At 48.7% G+C, this 15,208-nt stretch overlaps 1 protein-coding gene across 2 annotated transcripts in view; it reads right to left on the minus strand.

Annotated features, from left to right (window-relative positions):
* cps1 (carbamoyl-phosphate synthase 1, mitochondrial) overlaps positions 1-15,208 on the minus strand; it is a 217,824-nt gene that overhangs the window by 93,768 nt on the left and 108,848 nt on the right. For both annotated transcript variants that reach the window (XM_070876254.1, XM_070876252.1), the window contains exon 21: positions 11,277-11,395. In XM_070876254.1, coding sequence (XP_070732355.1) covers positions 11,277-11,395 — 119 coding nt within the window. The remainder of the gene's footprint in view (positions 1-11,276; positions 11,396-15,208) is intronic.

Raw genomic sequence — 15,208 nt, forward strand, 5'->3', positions numbered from 1 at the left:
GCAATGAGACTTGGGTGTCATGGTACATCAGTCATTGAAGGTTGACATGCAGGTACAGCAGGCGGTTAAGAAAGCAAATGGCATGTTGGCCTTCATAGCGAGGGGATTAGAGTACAGGGGCAGGGAGGTATTGCTACAGTTGTACAGGGCCTTGGTGAGGCCACACCTGGAGTTTTGGTCTCCTAACTTGAGGAAGGACATTCTTGCTATTGAGGGAGTGCAGCGAAGGTTCACCAGACTGATTCCCGACATATCAAGAAAGACTGGATCAACTGGGCTTCTATTCACTGGAGTTCAGAAGAATGAGAGGGGATCTCATAGAAACGTTTAAAATTCTGACGGGTTTAGACAGGTTAGATGCAGGAAGAATGTTCCCAATGTTGGGGAAGTCCAGAACCAGGGGTCACAGTCTAAGGATAAGGGGTAAGCCATTTAGGACCGAGATGAGGAGAAACTTCTTCACCCAGAGAGTGGTGAACCTGTGGAATTCTCTACCACAGAAAGTTGTTGAGGCCAATTCACTAAATATATTCAAAAAGGAGTTAGATGTAGTCCTTACTACTAGGGGGATCAAGGGGTATGGGGTACTGAGGTTGCATGTTCAGCCATGAACTCATTGAATGGCGGTGCAGGCTCGAAGGGCCGAATGGCCTACTCCTGCACCTATTTTCTATGTTTCTATTTTCTATGTAAGACTGGTCTCCATAAGGACTGTGCATTAGTCACTGGTACTAATGCGGTCATGGACAGATGCATCTGCGACAGGTAGATTGGTGAGGACAAGGTAAAGTGAGTTATTCCCTCACGTTGGTTCTCTCACCACCTGTTGCAAACCCAGTCTGGCAGCTATGTCCTTCAGAACTCAGCCAGCTCAGTCAGTGGTGGCACTACCAGTTCACTCTTGGTAATGGACATTGAAGTTCCCATCCAGAACACATTCTGTTCCTTTGTTATCCTCAGTGTTTCTTCCAAGTGGTATTCAACGTGGAGGAGCACTGATTCATCAGCTGAGGGAGGGTGATAGGCGGTAAACAGCAGAAGGTTTCTTTGCTCATGTTTGATCTGAAGCCCTGAGACTTCATGAGGTCTGGTGCAATGTTCCCATTAAGCTGCACAGCCGTCTGGAGTTCCCGCACAGGCCGATCAAGCAGCTTTTCAATTGAGTGGGCCACACAGTCTGTTAAAGGGAGCGCGGGGGAAGATTGGTCTGGAGTCAATGTTGAGGACTCCCAAAGACTCTCCCACCCGACTATACCATTGTGCCCCCACCTCTGGTGGGACGAGAAAAAAAGAGGAGAGAGAAAGAGCGAAAGAGAGGGGAGAGAGAAAAAGAGGGGGAAAAAAAAAAAAAGAGAAAAAGACTTGCATTTCTATAGCGCCTTTCACAACCTCAGGATGTCCCAAAGCTCTTTACAGTCAATGAAGCACTTTTGAATTGCAGTCATTGTTGTGATGTAGGAACACCCAGGGATGGTGATGGAGGAGTCAGGAGCATTGGCTTATAGTCAATGAGGCTCACAGAATCATATCTATATTCGGCTGTTGCGCAACTTGTCTGCGGGATTGCTCTCCCAACAACATTGCTGTGAGACTGGTTGGGTAAGGATGGAAGAAGGTTTCCTTCCCATAAGACGTTAGTGAAACTCCCCCATCACCCTGTGGGACTGAGAAAGTAAGTTAGTCTCCCAGAAAGAAATTCCTTTAAATTTTCCTCCTACACCATAATCATCAGCATCTGTTGCCCCCTCCACACCATTGCTATGATGGATCTGCGGAAAGGAAGGGCATAAAGCGGGAATGAGTTAGCATCACCCTTTGAGATAACGGAGATGGTGATGGGAAGAAAGCTTCTGGCTGACTGGTAACTTACAGGGATGCCATGGTGATTGTCTTGGTCTGCACCCACTAACCTGCACTATCCTATCGATCTCGCCATCTGGCACATACTGAGGACAGCGCTGACTCTCCCACCAATGGCCTTCTTCCAATGTCCTGCTTCTATCTGTGGGCCCTCCATCTGCTCCTTCAGTGAAAGTGGCAGAAATCTCGCGAGCCATTGATTACAGTTACCCGACTCAGTGAATTCAACCTTGCACAAGCTTCACGAGTTCCTGCTGCCATTTCTTTTTTTTCCCCCAGCAGTACCTGATACTTCTAACACTTTCCAGTGCATTATGCCCATGTTAAACACAAAATTAACCCTTTCAACAAATGACCTGATGCTTTTTCTGAGATGTGGAAAGTTACCAACCGCGGGGTAAATCACAATCTCTAGAGAGCTGATAATTTTAGCACCATAGATGCAACTTACTGGACTTGCTTTGGAATGCAGTGTCAATGATTGTCAGTAATCAAAGCTCATTGACTGTCAAGGAGGAAGTGCTTTCTGTTCAAAGTACTCACTGCACAGAGAAAATTAATGTACAAGAATCTGTGGTTGTTTTTAAATATCAATACTCAGCCTTGATTCAGGTCCCACTCACTGCTTAGCTTCTCCGTGAATCAAAGATGGGGAGCTGCTTCCTGCATCCTAGAGCAACTCCACTGCTCCAACCTCTCACAGCAAAGAGGTCATTCTAAACCTCTACACAGTTTTAACCTTGTATTGAGTGTTGCTGACTTTCAATATAAAATGATCAACACTAAAATATCTATATATATATATACACACACACCTGTGAAACTCCCAAGTGAAAACACAAGAAGCAGAAGATTGCACAATTTACACAGCTTTGGTACATTCTATCTTCTCATCGACTACAATACCAGGGTTCTGTATATTGCAACAACCTTAAATTTCTGTATCAATACAAATTTAAGTTTTTATATATATTTTTCCTATTGCGTTCTTTCCACCTTTCTCAGCACACTAGCTCCTGCTGGGTGTGGTTCTGTGGGAGCAAAGATAATCCACTGCAGGGGACCCAACCTTTCTAAGGTAAATGCAATAACATTTGCAAACTGATTGAATGTCACAAGATCGCTGGGTATGGAAAATGCAAGCAATATGGGAGTGCCCCTATGATGCCTCGTGTTTTCTTGCAGCCGATATAATGGGTCCGAGTCACTTCTACAGCTCAAACAGAAAAATGGCTGTTCAGTGTTTTGGGGCTAGACAAGGAAGGCAACCAAGACAGTAGAACTTGAACAGTTTCCAGGCTATTTCTGGTGAAATTCTCCCAACACTTTTTTTGTTTCCCTCCCCACCACCTTGGAATCATGAGCTCTTACGCTAAATATTTTAAAAAAGAATTTGAACCAAAACATCATTGCTGGCATTAATGAGTTTCCCGGTGGGAATTTTCTTGTCCGATGTGCTTTGAAGAGGAAGACTGCCAAAGGAACACCAGGCAGGTTGGGCTGCCCGATGGATTCTGAGCCCACGGTCGGGACCTGCATACCTGCAGACAGAGCTCACCAGACCGTGACAGCGATTTCACCACCCATGGCGACTCTGGTGCGGCCAGAGTAGACAGCAGCCTCAAACCCCATTCCTGTCTATATCCCGCCTTCTCAAAGTGATTTTGCTCTGCTGGGGCTCATTAAGCCCGCCTTACGAGGATTCCAGCCAATTAAAAGGAAGCGGATCTGATGACGTAATTTGATGACGCATCAGCCAGTGTCCTTAAAGGGGACATAGCCACATAAATTTTGACAATTGTACTGTCAGTATTCTGCAGCATTGAGGTGCTGCAAACACTGACAAAACATTGCACAAAGGTGTACGGCTGCACACAGGCTCTCACATGACTCCCTCCATATGCTGTCATGGAGGTTCTCTTCCCTTCCAATGGGCGAATAGACCTCCCCAGGAGATCAACGCAGCCTGGGTGTACATTGCACAGGACAGCACAAGCAGAGATTTCGCCAGGAGGACCAGGCTGCAGTAGCGCAAACCTTTCAATGATTTCAGTAAATCATGAATCATCAGAGGTGATCTTATCGAAACGTATAAGATTATGAGGGGACTTGACAAGGAGGATGCAGAGAGGATGTTTCCACTGATGGGGGAGACTAGAACTAGAGGGCATGATCTTAGAATAAGGGGTCGCCCGTTTAAAACTGAGATGAGGAGAGATTTCTTCTGAGGGTTGTAAATCTGTGGAATTCGCTGCCGCAGTGAGCTGTGGAAGCTGGGACATTTAATAAATTTAAGACAGAAATAGACTGTTTCTTAAATAATATGGGGATAAGGGGTTATGGGGAGTGGGCGGGAAGGAAGTGGAGCAGAGTCCATGATCAGATCAGCCACAATCTTATTGAATAGTGGAGGAGGTTCGAGGGGCCATATGGCCTACTCCTGTTCCTATTTCTTATGTTCTGATCATCACCATAGGCAGTCCCTCGAAACGAGGATGACTTGCGTCCATGCCAAAAAAGGATGAGTTCACAGGTGTTTCAATGAAGGACCTAATATTCCAGATCCTGACCTACATCCTAAAGGGTGGAAGATGCCTGTGCGAGGATTTTTTTTAATGAGGGGTGGCCGTTGCACACCAGCCACCACATGGGCTTGACAGAGCTAGGTCTTCGTCCAGTGGCAAGGGTTAACCAAGACGACTGGAGACCTGCGCTGCTGCACGAGCTTAGTGCGCACACATATCGGAATATGGGCTGACCCGTGCTGCTCCTGGGCCCTCGCCTCTCCTGGGCCCCGATCACATCCCTCTACAATTTCTCGCCACTCCTTCGCCCCGATCTCGCCACTCCTGATGTACCTGTTCAAGCTCCAATCAGCAACCTGGACCTTGATGACATTCCTCTTCACTGCCGTCGCCCTCCTGCACCAGCTCGCTCTGTACCTTGCAATGGTACGCCGCCACGCTGCCCATGGCCACCGCTCACTGCTCCTTTAAGGCCCCGGCCTGCCGCTGATGGTTTCTCGCAGGTCGGGGCCACCACACTGCCCCGACCTGCATTACTGCAAAGCCACACTCAACCTCATACTCTTGTGCCACTCATTACAGTCCCATCACTCAGCCTTCCCTACCCTACTCTTGCACGTCCATGCGCACACCAACTTATCTTACACCTCCACCCATTCCTCTCGATCTACGTTATCACTTCTCCATCTCACCAGCCACCCCTCACACTCACCCTTATTCTTGTCCAATCATTCAAACGAACACACAAGGCTAGACACTCGGATGCTTTAGCGAATGTTGGTGTAAAGTTTCTGTTCCTCTGTTGTCAAGCATTGAAATCTTTATTTTCACCACTTCGCCTTCTTGGGACAGATGTGTGTACACCTTTGTCTAAGTGAGTTCCAGTAAATGGTAAGACATAACGACGTGGTAGTGATGCTTTATGGTGTTGGTATGGGGTGGTGCCAATCTGGCATATCATGTGGCAGCCAGGGTATAGTGTTAAGTGAAGCAAATCTGGACATGGTAAGGCCATCGCTGGCATCCCGGGCAGCAATGTGCATGGGTGATGATGTCCTATGTCCAGTGCAGCATCAGTCAATTGCGGAGCAGGTTGGTGTTGATGTTGGTGCTACTCGTGTGTCCAGTGATGCTGGTGTTGGGAATCTGAGGACCAAGATGAGATTTTTTCAAGGGCACCGATGCTGATGGAATAGATGGCAGGTGAGGTTGAGATAACAGAAGCAATCGGTCAATGGTGAGAGGTTCTTCCTGTAAAGTCCTGACCCTGCAGTACAGACTTACACGAGGCACATGCTGAAGTCAAGGTCACTCTGGACCTGCACCTTGATTTCACAGCTCACAAGTACCACACTTGCCTGAGACCTGCCTTTATATACCTGTGTGGAACAGGTATGCAGTGTCTCCTGCAAGTGCACCCCTGGTAGTAAAGTATGCTTGTGGTTACAGGTCATATCTAGTTACAGTCATGTATAGCATGGTAAGATACAGTTATATACAGTAATGTGTGAGATACATGACATCACCCTCCCACAAGGTCTTATTGTCTTTATAGATTCAGTCTCTCAGGTGGTCTACGCTCTCATGTGGAGCCTCTTAGTTGTGGTTCAGTTGTTTGCCTTGGTGTCTGTTTTTCTTTCGGTGTGATTGCTGCTATCTCACCTGGGCTGTCTGTTTCATTCAGTATAATTGCTGGTATCTCGCCTGGGCTGTCTGTTGAGACTGCCCTTTCCTCAGGTTGTTCCCTCTGTCTGTCCACCAGGTGTGGTGTGAGTTCCACATTGTAGTCTGCCTCTGGTTCTGCAGTGTTGTTGGTGAATCTACTTTTTACTTGGTCTACATGCCTCCGGCAGGTTTGGCCATTGTCCATTTGTACAACAGTAGCCTGTTTCCTTCCTTGCCTGTTACTGTCCCTGCAAGCCATTTGGGACCCCTGCCATAGTTTAGCACGAACACTTTGTCCCCTATCTCATTCCACCTCCCCCTCGAATTTCGTTCATGGTACTCAGTTAGCTTCTGGCGCTTTGCCTCAACAATTTCATGCATATCTGGGAGGATTAACGAGAGCCTAGTCTTTAAGGTCCGTTTCATCAATAGTTGCATGGGGGGAACCCCAGTCAACGAATGCGGACGAGATCTGTATGCCAGCAGCAGTCGCGACAGGCAGCTCTGCAGCGTGGGACCTTGGATTTTTAGCTTGCCTTGTTTAACGATTTGCACTGCTCGCTCCACCTGGCCATTGGAGGCCGGCTTAACGTGATTTATGCCATGGTCAACGATAAAATCTTGAAATTCTGCGCTGGTGAAGCACGGACCATTATCACTGACCAATATGTCAGGAATTCCGTACGTTGCAAACATGGTTCTAAGGCTCTCCACAGTGTGGAGGTGGTGCTCGAGTTTAAAATGGTGCACTCGATCCATTTTGAAACTGCATCGACGACTACGAGGAACATTTTGCCCATGAATGGGCCCGCATAGTCTACATGCACCCACGACCACGGTTTGATGGGCCAGGGCCAGGGGCTTAGGGGGGGCCTCACTGAGTTGGGCACAAATGGTGCACCGCCGGACGCAGAGCTCCAAGTCCGCGTCAATGCCAGGCCAGCAGACGTGGGATCTGGCTATAGCCTTCATAAGGACGATCCCCGGGTGCTCGCGGTGGAGCTCCCGGACAAATGCCGCTCTGCCTAGCAAGGGCATAACTACTCGGCTGCCCCACATCATGCAGTCTGCCTGTAGTGATGTGCCTATGGAAAGGTTTGATCTCCTCGGGGCAGGCATCGCGGGCCTTTGCCCAGTCACCAGTTAAAACACATCTTTTGACTAAGGATAATGTGGGGTCGCTCGTCGTCCAGGCTCTGATTTGGCGAGCCGTCATGGGCGAACCTGTGGATTCAAAAGGCATTGATTGCCATGACCATCTCACAGTCCTGTTTGTCGGACCCTTCCATGGTCGCCAGGGGTAGCCTGCTAAGCGCGTCGGCACAGTTGTCTGTGCCTTATTGTGTAGTCGTAAGCCGCCAGCATGAGTGCCCACCGCTGAATGCGCGCCGAGGCGTTGCCGTTTATTGCCTTGCACTCGGATAGCAGGGACGTGAGGGGTTTGTGGTCGGTTTTTAACACAAACTTGGCCCCGAAAAGGTATTGGTGCATCTTTTTGACACCGTACACGCACGCAAGCGCCTCCTTCTCAACCATACCGTACCCGCGCTCCGCCCGCGAAAGTGACCTGGAGGCATAAGCAATGGGTTGTAATTTACCCGCATCATTGACATGCAGTAAAACGCACCCGACCCCGTACGCTGACGCATCACACGTAAGGACTAACTTTTTACCTGGGTCAAAAATGGCTAAAACACTCTTGGAACATAGAAGGTTGCGTGCCTTATTGAAGGCGCGTTCTTGGGCGTCCCCCAAAACCAATCACACCCCTTTCTGAGTAGCACATGGAGAGGCTCCAGCAACGTGCTCAAGTTCTGCATAAAGTTCCCAAAGTAATTGAGTAGCCCGAGATAGGCGCGCAGTTCCAAGACATTCCGGGGCCTGGGTGCCAGACGAATTGCTTCGGTTTTGGATTCGGTTGGGCGGATTCCATCAGCGGCAATCCTTCTGCCCAAAAATTCAACTCCGGCGCGAGAAACAGACACTTGGATTTCTTAACTCGTAGGCCTACCTGATCCAATCGACTTAGTTCTTCCTCCAAATTGCAGAGATGGGAATCGGTGTCCCTGCCCGTGATGAGTATGTCATCTTGAAACACAACCGTCCCCGGGATGGACTTGAGCAGACTCTCCATGTTGTGCTGGAATATAACAGCTGCCGACCTGATGCCGAATGGGCATCGATTGTACATAAAAAGGCCTTGATGTGTGTTGATGGTGGTGAGTAGCTTAGACTCTTCAGTCAGTTCTTGCATCATATACGCAGATGTGAGATCTAGTTTCGAGAAAATCTTTCCTCCAGTCAATGTGGCAAATAGGTCCTCCGCTCTGGGCAGCGGGTATTGGTCCTGTAGGGAGACTCTTTTTATGGTAGATTTGTAGTCCCCACAGATTCATACGGATCCATCAGGCTTCATGACAGGGACGATGGAACTTGCCCAGTCATTAAATTCCACGGGTGAGATAATGCCTTTTCCCTCATCACATAAGGCACAGTTCTAGCCTTGTGATGGACCAGTCTGGCATCATGTGTGATGTAGATTTTAACTTTAGCCCCCTTGAAGGTGCCCACACCTAGCTGAAAGATGTTCAAAACGACTTAGAACTGTTGAGCAGGAGGTCCGTTCCTCTGTCGACATGGTGTGAACATCATCCCATTTCCAATTTAGTTTTGCTAGCCAGCTTCTCCCACACAGTGCTGGGAGATCTCCGGGGACAATCCACAGGGGAAGCCGGTTCACCGTCCCTTTGTGTGTGACTGAGAGCATAGCGCTGCCAAGGACTGAGACGATTTCTTTGGTATAGGTTCTTAGTTTGGTGTCGATCCTTGTGAGTTTTGGTCTGTTGCTTTTGTGCGGCCACAGCTGTTCAAATTGTTGGACGCTCATGAGAAATTGACTAACTCCCGTGTCCAGTTCCATGTTGATGGGTATCCCGTTGAGTAGGACCCTCATCATTATTGGAGGCATCCTGGTGCAAGAACAGTGGACATTGATCATGTTGACCCGCTGTACCCCGGTGTCCCGGGCACTGTCCCCACTCCGACCCTTCCAATTCGTATACCAGCCGAGCTGCTGTTTTTCTGCACATGCGAGCCAGATGCCCTGTACAGTTGCAGTTTCTGCAAACAGCATGCTGAAATCGGCACCCCCTTGTTGAGTGCCTTCCCCCACATCTCCAGCACAGACCGCTTCCATTGTTTCCGAAGGATGAGCTGCGTCTGGCTGATCACTCTTCAGCTTCTCTCAGTCTGTAGTTGATTGCTCGTATTGTGGGTTGATGAGGTGTGAACGGCCGTTCCTGTGGCCCTTGATGGCTTCTGGCGCCACTGCCTGCTGTTGAAGGCCTGCTCTCCTGCCTTTGTCTGTGTGTGGGGGTAGCAGCTCGTTTCACGCTGTGAACCCCTTGTTCTGATGTTTCGTTAGTTGTCGTACCCGCAGTATAGATCAACCTAATTTCTTCTTCTCCTGCCAAGAATGTCTGTGCGACCAGTGCTACTGCCTCTAGGGTCAAGTTCTTGGTCTCAATAAGCTTTCGGAATATGGCTGCGTGGCCTTTTCCTTCAATAAAAAAGTCTCTCAGTACTTCTCTCCTTAGTTCATCAGAGAACTCACATAAACTAGCCAGCCTCTGAAGTTCCACCACAAAGTCGGGTATGCTCTGGCCCACACAGCGTCTGTTGTAGAACCTGTGTCTGACCATGTGTAGGCTGCTCGCTGGCTTCAGGTGGTCTCTCACCAGTGTGCTCAACTCCTCAAACGACTTGCTTGCTGGTTTCTCAGGTGCCAGCAGGTCCTTCATTAAGGCGTATGTTTTCGAGCCACAGCTGGTCAAGGGATGGGCTCTTCTCTTGTCTGCCTTATCGTTGCCCAACCAGTCTTTGGTTACAAAGCTTTGCTGGAGCCTTTCTATAAAGTCCTTCCAATTGTCTCCAGCATTGTATTTCTCATCTGAGCTGTTGGTAGCCATTCTGTGAATTCTGTGATCCCGTAACTCGTCGCCACTGTAAAGTCCTAACCCTGCAGTACAGACTCACACGAGGCACATGCTGAAGTCAAGGTCACTCTGGACCTGCACTTTTATTTCACAGCTCTCGAGTGCCACACTTGCCTGAGACCTGCCTTTATATACCTGTGTGGAACAGGTATGCAGTGTCTCCTGTAAGTGCACCCCTGGTGGTAAAGTATGCTTGTGGGTACAGGTCATATCTGGTTACAGTCATGTATAGCATAGTAAGATACAGTTATACACAGTAGTGTGAGATACATGACACTTCCAATGAGGTGACATTGGATAAAGAGTTTGCTCTAAACATTTGCTAGCTGCATAAAGGTCAATCTGTCTTCTAAATGCAGTAAGCAACTGCTTGTAACCTTGGAAAGTGAAGAAGAAATAGGAGCTTTCATAGATCATTTGCAGCCGTCAGGTTAGTGAATCATCGATGCTGACACAACACCCGACCTAATTGCCAGACGTGATAACCGTGCTCTGGGAAACTCGTTAAAAACATGGTAAAATGGTAAGTACATGGTAAAATCCTGCTAAAACTACCTTTCAACAAGTTTCAACTATCTAAATTGATTCATCCACCGCTTGGTGTCGGGTCTGTTCAGGAATGACAGATCCAACACCTGGGAAACTGACCAGGTTGGTTTACAGCGGGATACCAATGCTCTGTCAAGCTTTGATTTTGACAGTGAAAGCCTCCAAACTCTCACTCGCAGGGCTGGTAAGATTCCGGCCAACTTGCTTAAGTGGAGCAGTCCAATGCACACATACTTATTAAAGGCCAGATGAAGAGCTAGACAATATGGTTCACTGGAAACACAGCACGCCATACTTTACGTGATAGTGTATGAAATAAGCCTGTCAGACAGCAAAACCTAATAACCCATACCTGCAAACAGACTTCAACAATACTTGTAGGCATTGCCACAACTACCTAGCAACAACTGGGTCAGCAGGGAGGTATCACCGGGACGCAGTCACACATCACGTCACCAGGACGCAGTCACACATCACCGGGGCGCTGGGACACATTATATCACTGGGACACATTATATCACTGGGACACTGGAACACATTAGATCACTGGGGCACTGGGACACATTATATCATTGGGACACATTATATCACTGGGGCACTGGGACACATTATATCACTGGGGCATTGGGACACATTAGATCACTGGGGCACTATTCCACGTTATATCACTGGGTGTAGTTACCTGTTTTGTTCGGTTAACTGTTTCTCCATCATCACTATACACTTGAGTCTGTAGAGGAACCATTTGTCTATAGCAGTCAGGTCATAAATCTCATCCACCGAGATCCCACTGTGTAATGCCTGCAGCAGAAGGAATATCAGGCAACAGCAGTGAATAGCCTGGCGAGTCAGAGACCAGAAATCCTACTGGCTGGTATATCAACACATAACACAACAGATCTCGTAATCAAAGGAAATGAAAATCACTAGCCTCCCAAAATGCAAGTGGATGAGGGTTGTGGCTTTGGAGCTGGAACACTTGGGCTGGGGGTTGGGAAGAGGAGAAGAAAGAAAAATCAGCAGCAGCCTGGTCCCCTGATCCTGATGCAATCCATTCCTGTGGGTGGCAGGCAAGGACTGGATCAGTCTCAGCTTTTGCTCAGCGCAAACCCTTCAAATAACCTGGCCAGACTCGATGCTTTGCTGGCACTTGGGATGAGGCACAGTGCCAGTTCACACCCATGGAACCGTACCGCACAGTGCTTTCAATATGAAAAAGACAAAGGAAAAAGGGGGTGTAATTGAAGAGTATATGGCAAGAGAAATAACCATTGCGTTAATGAAAGGGCCCAATTCTACACAAAGTACAAATCAGAAATTGTGCCCACAGCACCAAATAAGGGAGTTTGGGGTTTACTCCCCGGCTGGCACACACTGGCCTGCTTGCACTCTTGCCCAAGGAATGGTGCTTTAGGACCTTCAAGACACAACAGCAATAAATTGATGGCTGGGAGGAACAAATAATAGGTTTAAAATATAATAATTGTGAAGCAAGAGCGCAAGTGCAGGAATGTGGTGCGAGGAGATAAGGCTCCACACCGAGACCACCACTTCAAGCACGAAAAGACCTGACTGACTTGTGCACAGGAGCTTCCGCTTACAACCACTCGCTTCACCGTTTCTGAAACTCTGACCTCCAACACTGACATATAATTGGGAACTTAAGAAAAGGAGCAGGATTAGGCCATACGGCCCCCTCAAGCCTTCCCCGCTATTCAATAAGATCATGACTGATCTTCAACCTGAACTCCACTTTCCCACCCAATCTCCATAATCCCTTAATTCCCCTAGACTCCAAAAATCTACCTATCTCAGTCTTGAATATACTCAACGATTTGAGCATCCTCAGCCCTCTGGGGCAGAGAATTCCACAGATTCACAACCCTCTGAGTGAAGAAATTCCTCCTCATCTCAGTCTTAATGGCCGACCCCTTACCCTGAGACTCTGCCCCCTAGTTCGAGATGCTCCAGCCAGGGGAAACAACCTCTCAGCAAATAAGCCACGAGACTGGCTGCATGTTCTACCTCAGACTAACTTTGCTTACCCTTGATGCCCATGTTAACCACTTGGGTGTTTTTTAGCACTAAACCCGACATATAATGAGCACTTATTTTCCAACAGAAGTATATAAAGGATATTAAATTTCGTCGAGTTATTCAGGTTATCAGCATCAACAAACCCCTCCCCAATGACCGTAATTAACATGGATCAATCCTGGATGTGGTTAACAGCAGAGTCGGACCAGAGTGCAGTGATTCAGCAGGTCAGACAGACGGTGAAACACTGTTCACTTACAGAGCAGGGGAACTGCCTCTCCCCAGTGTGAATGCGCTCATGTTTCAAAAGACTGCCTATATCTTACCGCAGTGAGAGCATTTCAATGGGCTCTATGCAATGGTCCTTGGAGCTTTTAAAGCTCTCCCTGCTGCTGGAACATTGAAGCAGTCTCCCCTCGGTGTGAACTCACTAGTGCCTCACCAAGTTTAATGAGGTCCAAAATTTATTCTGTCATCATCATACCTCGGAACCGAGGAAGACTTGCTCCCAGTACGAGAACCACAGTCCCAATCACAGGTGGGACAGATAGTCATTGAGGAAAGGGAGGATGGGACTGGTTTGCCGTACGCTCTTTCCGCTGCCTGCGCTTGATTGCTGCATGCTCTCGGCATTGAGACTTGAGGTGCTCAGTGCCCTCCCGGATGCACTTCCTCCACTTAAGGTGGACTTTGGCCAATGACTCCCAGGTGTCAGTGGGGATGTTGCACTTTATCAGGGAGGCTTTGAGGGTGCCCTTGTAACGTTTCCTCTGCCCACCTATGGTTCGTTTGCCGTGAAGGAGTTCCGAATAGAGCGCTTGCTTTGGGAGTCTTGTGTTGTGGCCTGCCCAGTGGAGCTGATCAAGTGTGGTTGGTGCTTCAATGCTGGGAATGTTGGCCTGGTCAAGGACGCTAATGTTGGCACATCTGTCCTCCCACGGGATTTGTAGGATCTTGCGGAGACATCGTTGGTGGTTTATCTCCAGAGACTTGAGGTGTCTACTGTACATGGTCCATGTTTCTGAGCCATACAGGAGGGCAGGTATTACTACAGCCCTGTAGACCATGAGCTTGGTGGCAGTTTTGAGGGTCTGGTCTTCAAACACTCTTTTCCTCAGGCAGCCGAAGGCTGCACAGGCGCACTGGAGGCGTTGTTGGATCTCGTCGTCAATGCCTACTCTTGTTGATAAGAGGTATGGGAAGTGGTCCACGGTGTCCAGGGCCACGCCATGGATCTTGATGACTGGGGGACAGTGCTGTGCGGCGCGGACAGGCTGATGGAGGAACTTTGTCTTATGGATGTTTAGTGTAAGGCCCATGCTTTCGTACGCTTCAGTAAATACGTCGACTATATCCTGGAGTTCAGCCTCTGTACATGCGCAGATGCAGGCGTCATCCGTGTACTGTAGCTCGATGACAGAGGTTGGGCTGGTCTTGGACCTGGAGGCGACGAAGGTTGAACAGGTTCCCACTGGTTCTGTAGTTTAGTTCCACTCCAGCGGGGAGCTTGTTGACGGTGAGGTGGAGCATAGCAGCGAGGAAGATTGAGAAGCGGGTTGGGATGATGACGCAGCCCTGTTTGACCCTGGTCCGGACGTGGATTGGGTCTGCAAAGGGATCTGTTGGCAAGGATCACGGCCTGCATGTCGTCGTGCAGCAGGCGGAGGATGGTGACGAACTTTTGGGGGCAACCGAAATGGAGGAGGACGCTCCATAGACCCTCGTGGTTGACCGTGTCAAAGGCCTTTTTGTAAAATCGAAGGTGGTCATGTATAAGGGCTGGCACTGTTCACTGCATTTTTCCTGCAGCTGTTGAGCTGCAAAAATCATGTCCGTTGTGCCCCATAGGGGACGAAATCCACACTGCGATTCCGAGAGGAGCTCCTCGGCCACAGGGAGAAGACAGTTGAGGATGCCTTTCCCAATGGCTGATAACAGGGAGATTTTTCTGCAGTTGCCGCAGTCGGACATTTCTCCTTTTTTTAAAGATGGTCATGATCACTGCATCTAAGATTTCCCAGCATGCTCTTCTCCCTCCAGATGAGAGAGATGAGGTCATGTATTCACGCCAACAGTGCCTCTCCGCCATACTTAAGTCCATCCGCTCCCGTAACCTTGTTGTTCTTAAGCTGTCTTATGGCTTTTTCTACCTCGTGCAGTGTTGGGGTCTCAATGAGGTGGTGATGGGTAGCATGCTGCGGGATGGAGTCAAGAATACTGGAGTCAAAGGCAGTATCTTGATTGAGGCGATCTTCGAAGTGCTCATTCCAGTGGGCCCTGACTGCCTCGGTGTCCTTGATAAGTGTTTCCCCGTTCTTGACCAGCGGTGAGGTGGGACCTTAGGTGTTTGGACCGTAGGTGGCCTTGACCGCGATGATGAATCCTCGCACATCATGGCTGTCGGCCAGCTGCTGTATCTCCTGTGCCTTCTCCATCCACCACCTGTTCTTTAGGTCCTGGGTTTTTTGTAGTACCTCAGCCTTGAGCCGTCTGTAATGCTGCTTCGCTGCTCCAGTGTTGAGTTGTTGTTTAAGGCTCAGAAATACCCTGCGCTTGCGATATATTAGCTCTTGGATC

The sequence above is a fragment of the Pristiophorus japonicus genome, chromosome 3 (genome assembly GCF_044704955.1).
Source record: "Pristiophorus japonicus isolate sPriJap1 chromosome 3, sPriJap1.hap1, whole genome shotgun sequence".
Classification (NCBI taxonomy): Eukaryota; Metazoa; Chordata; class Chondrichthyes; family Pristiophoridae; genus Pristiophorus; species Pristiophorus japonicus.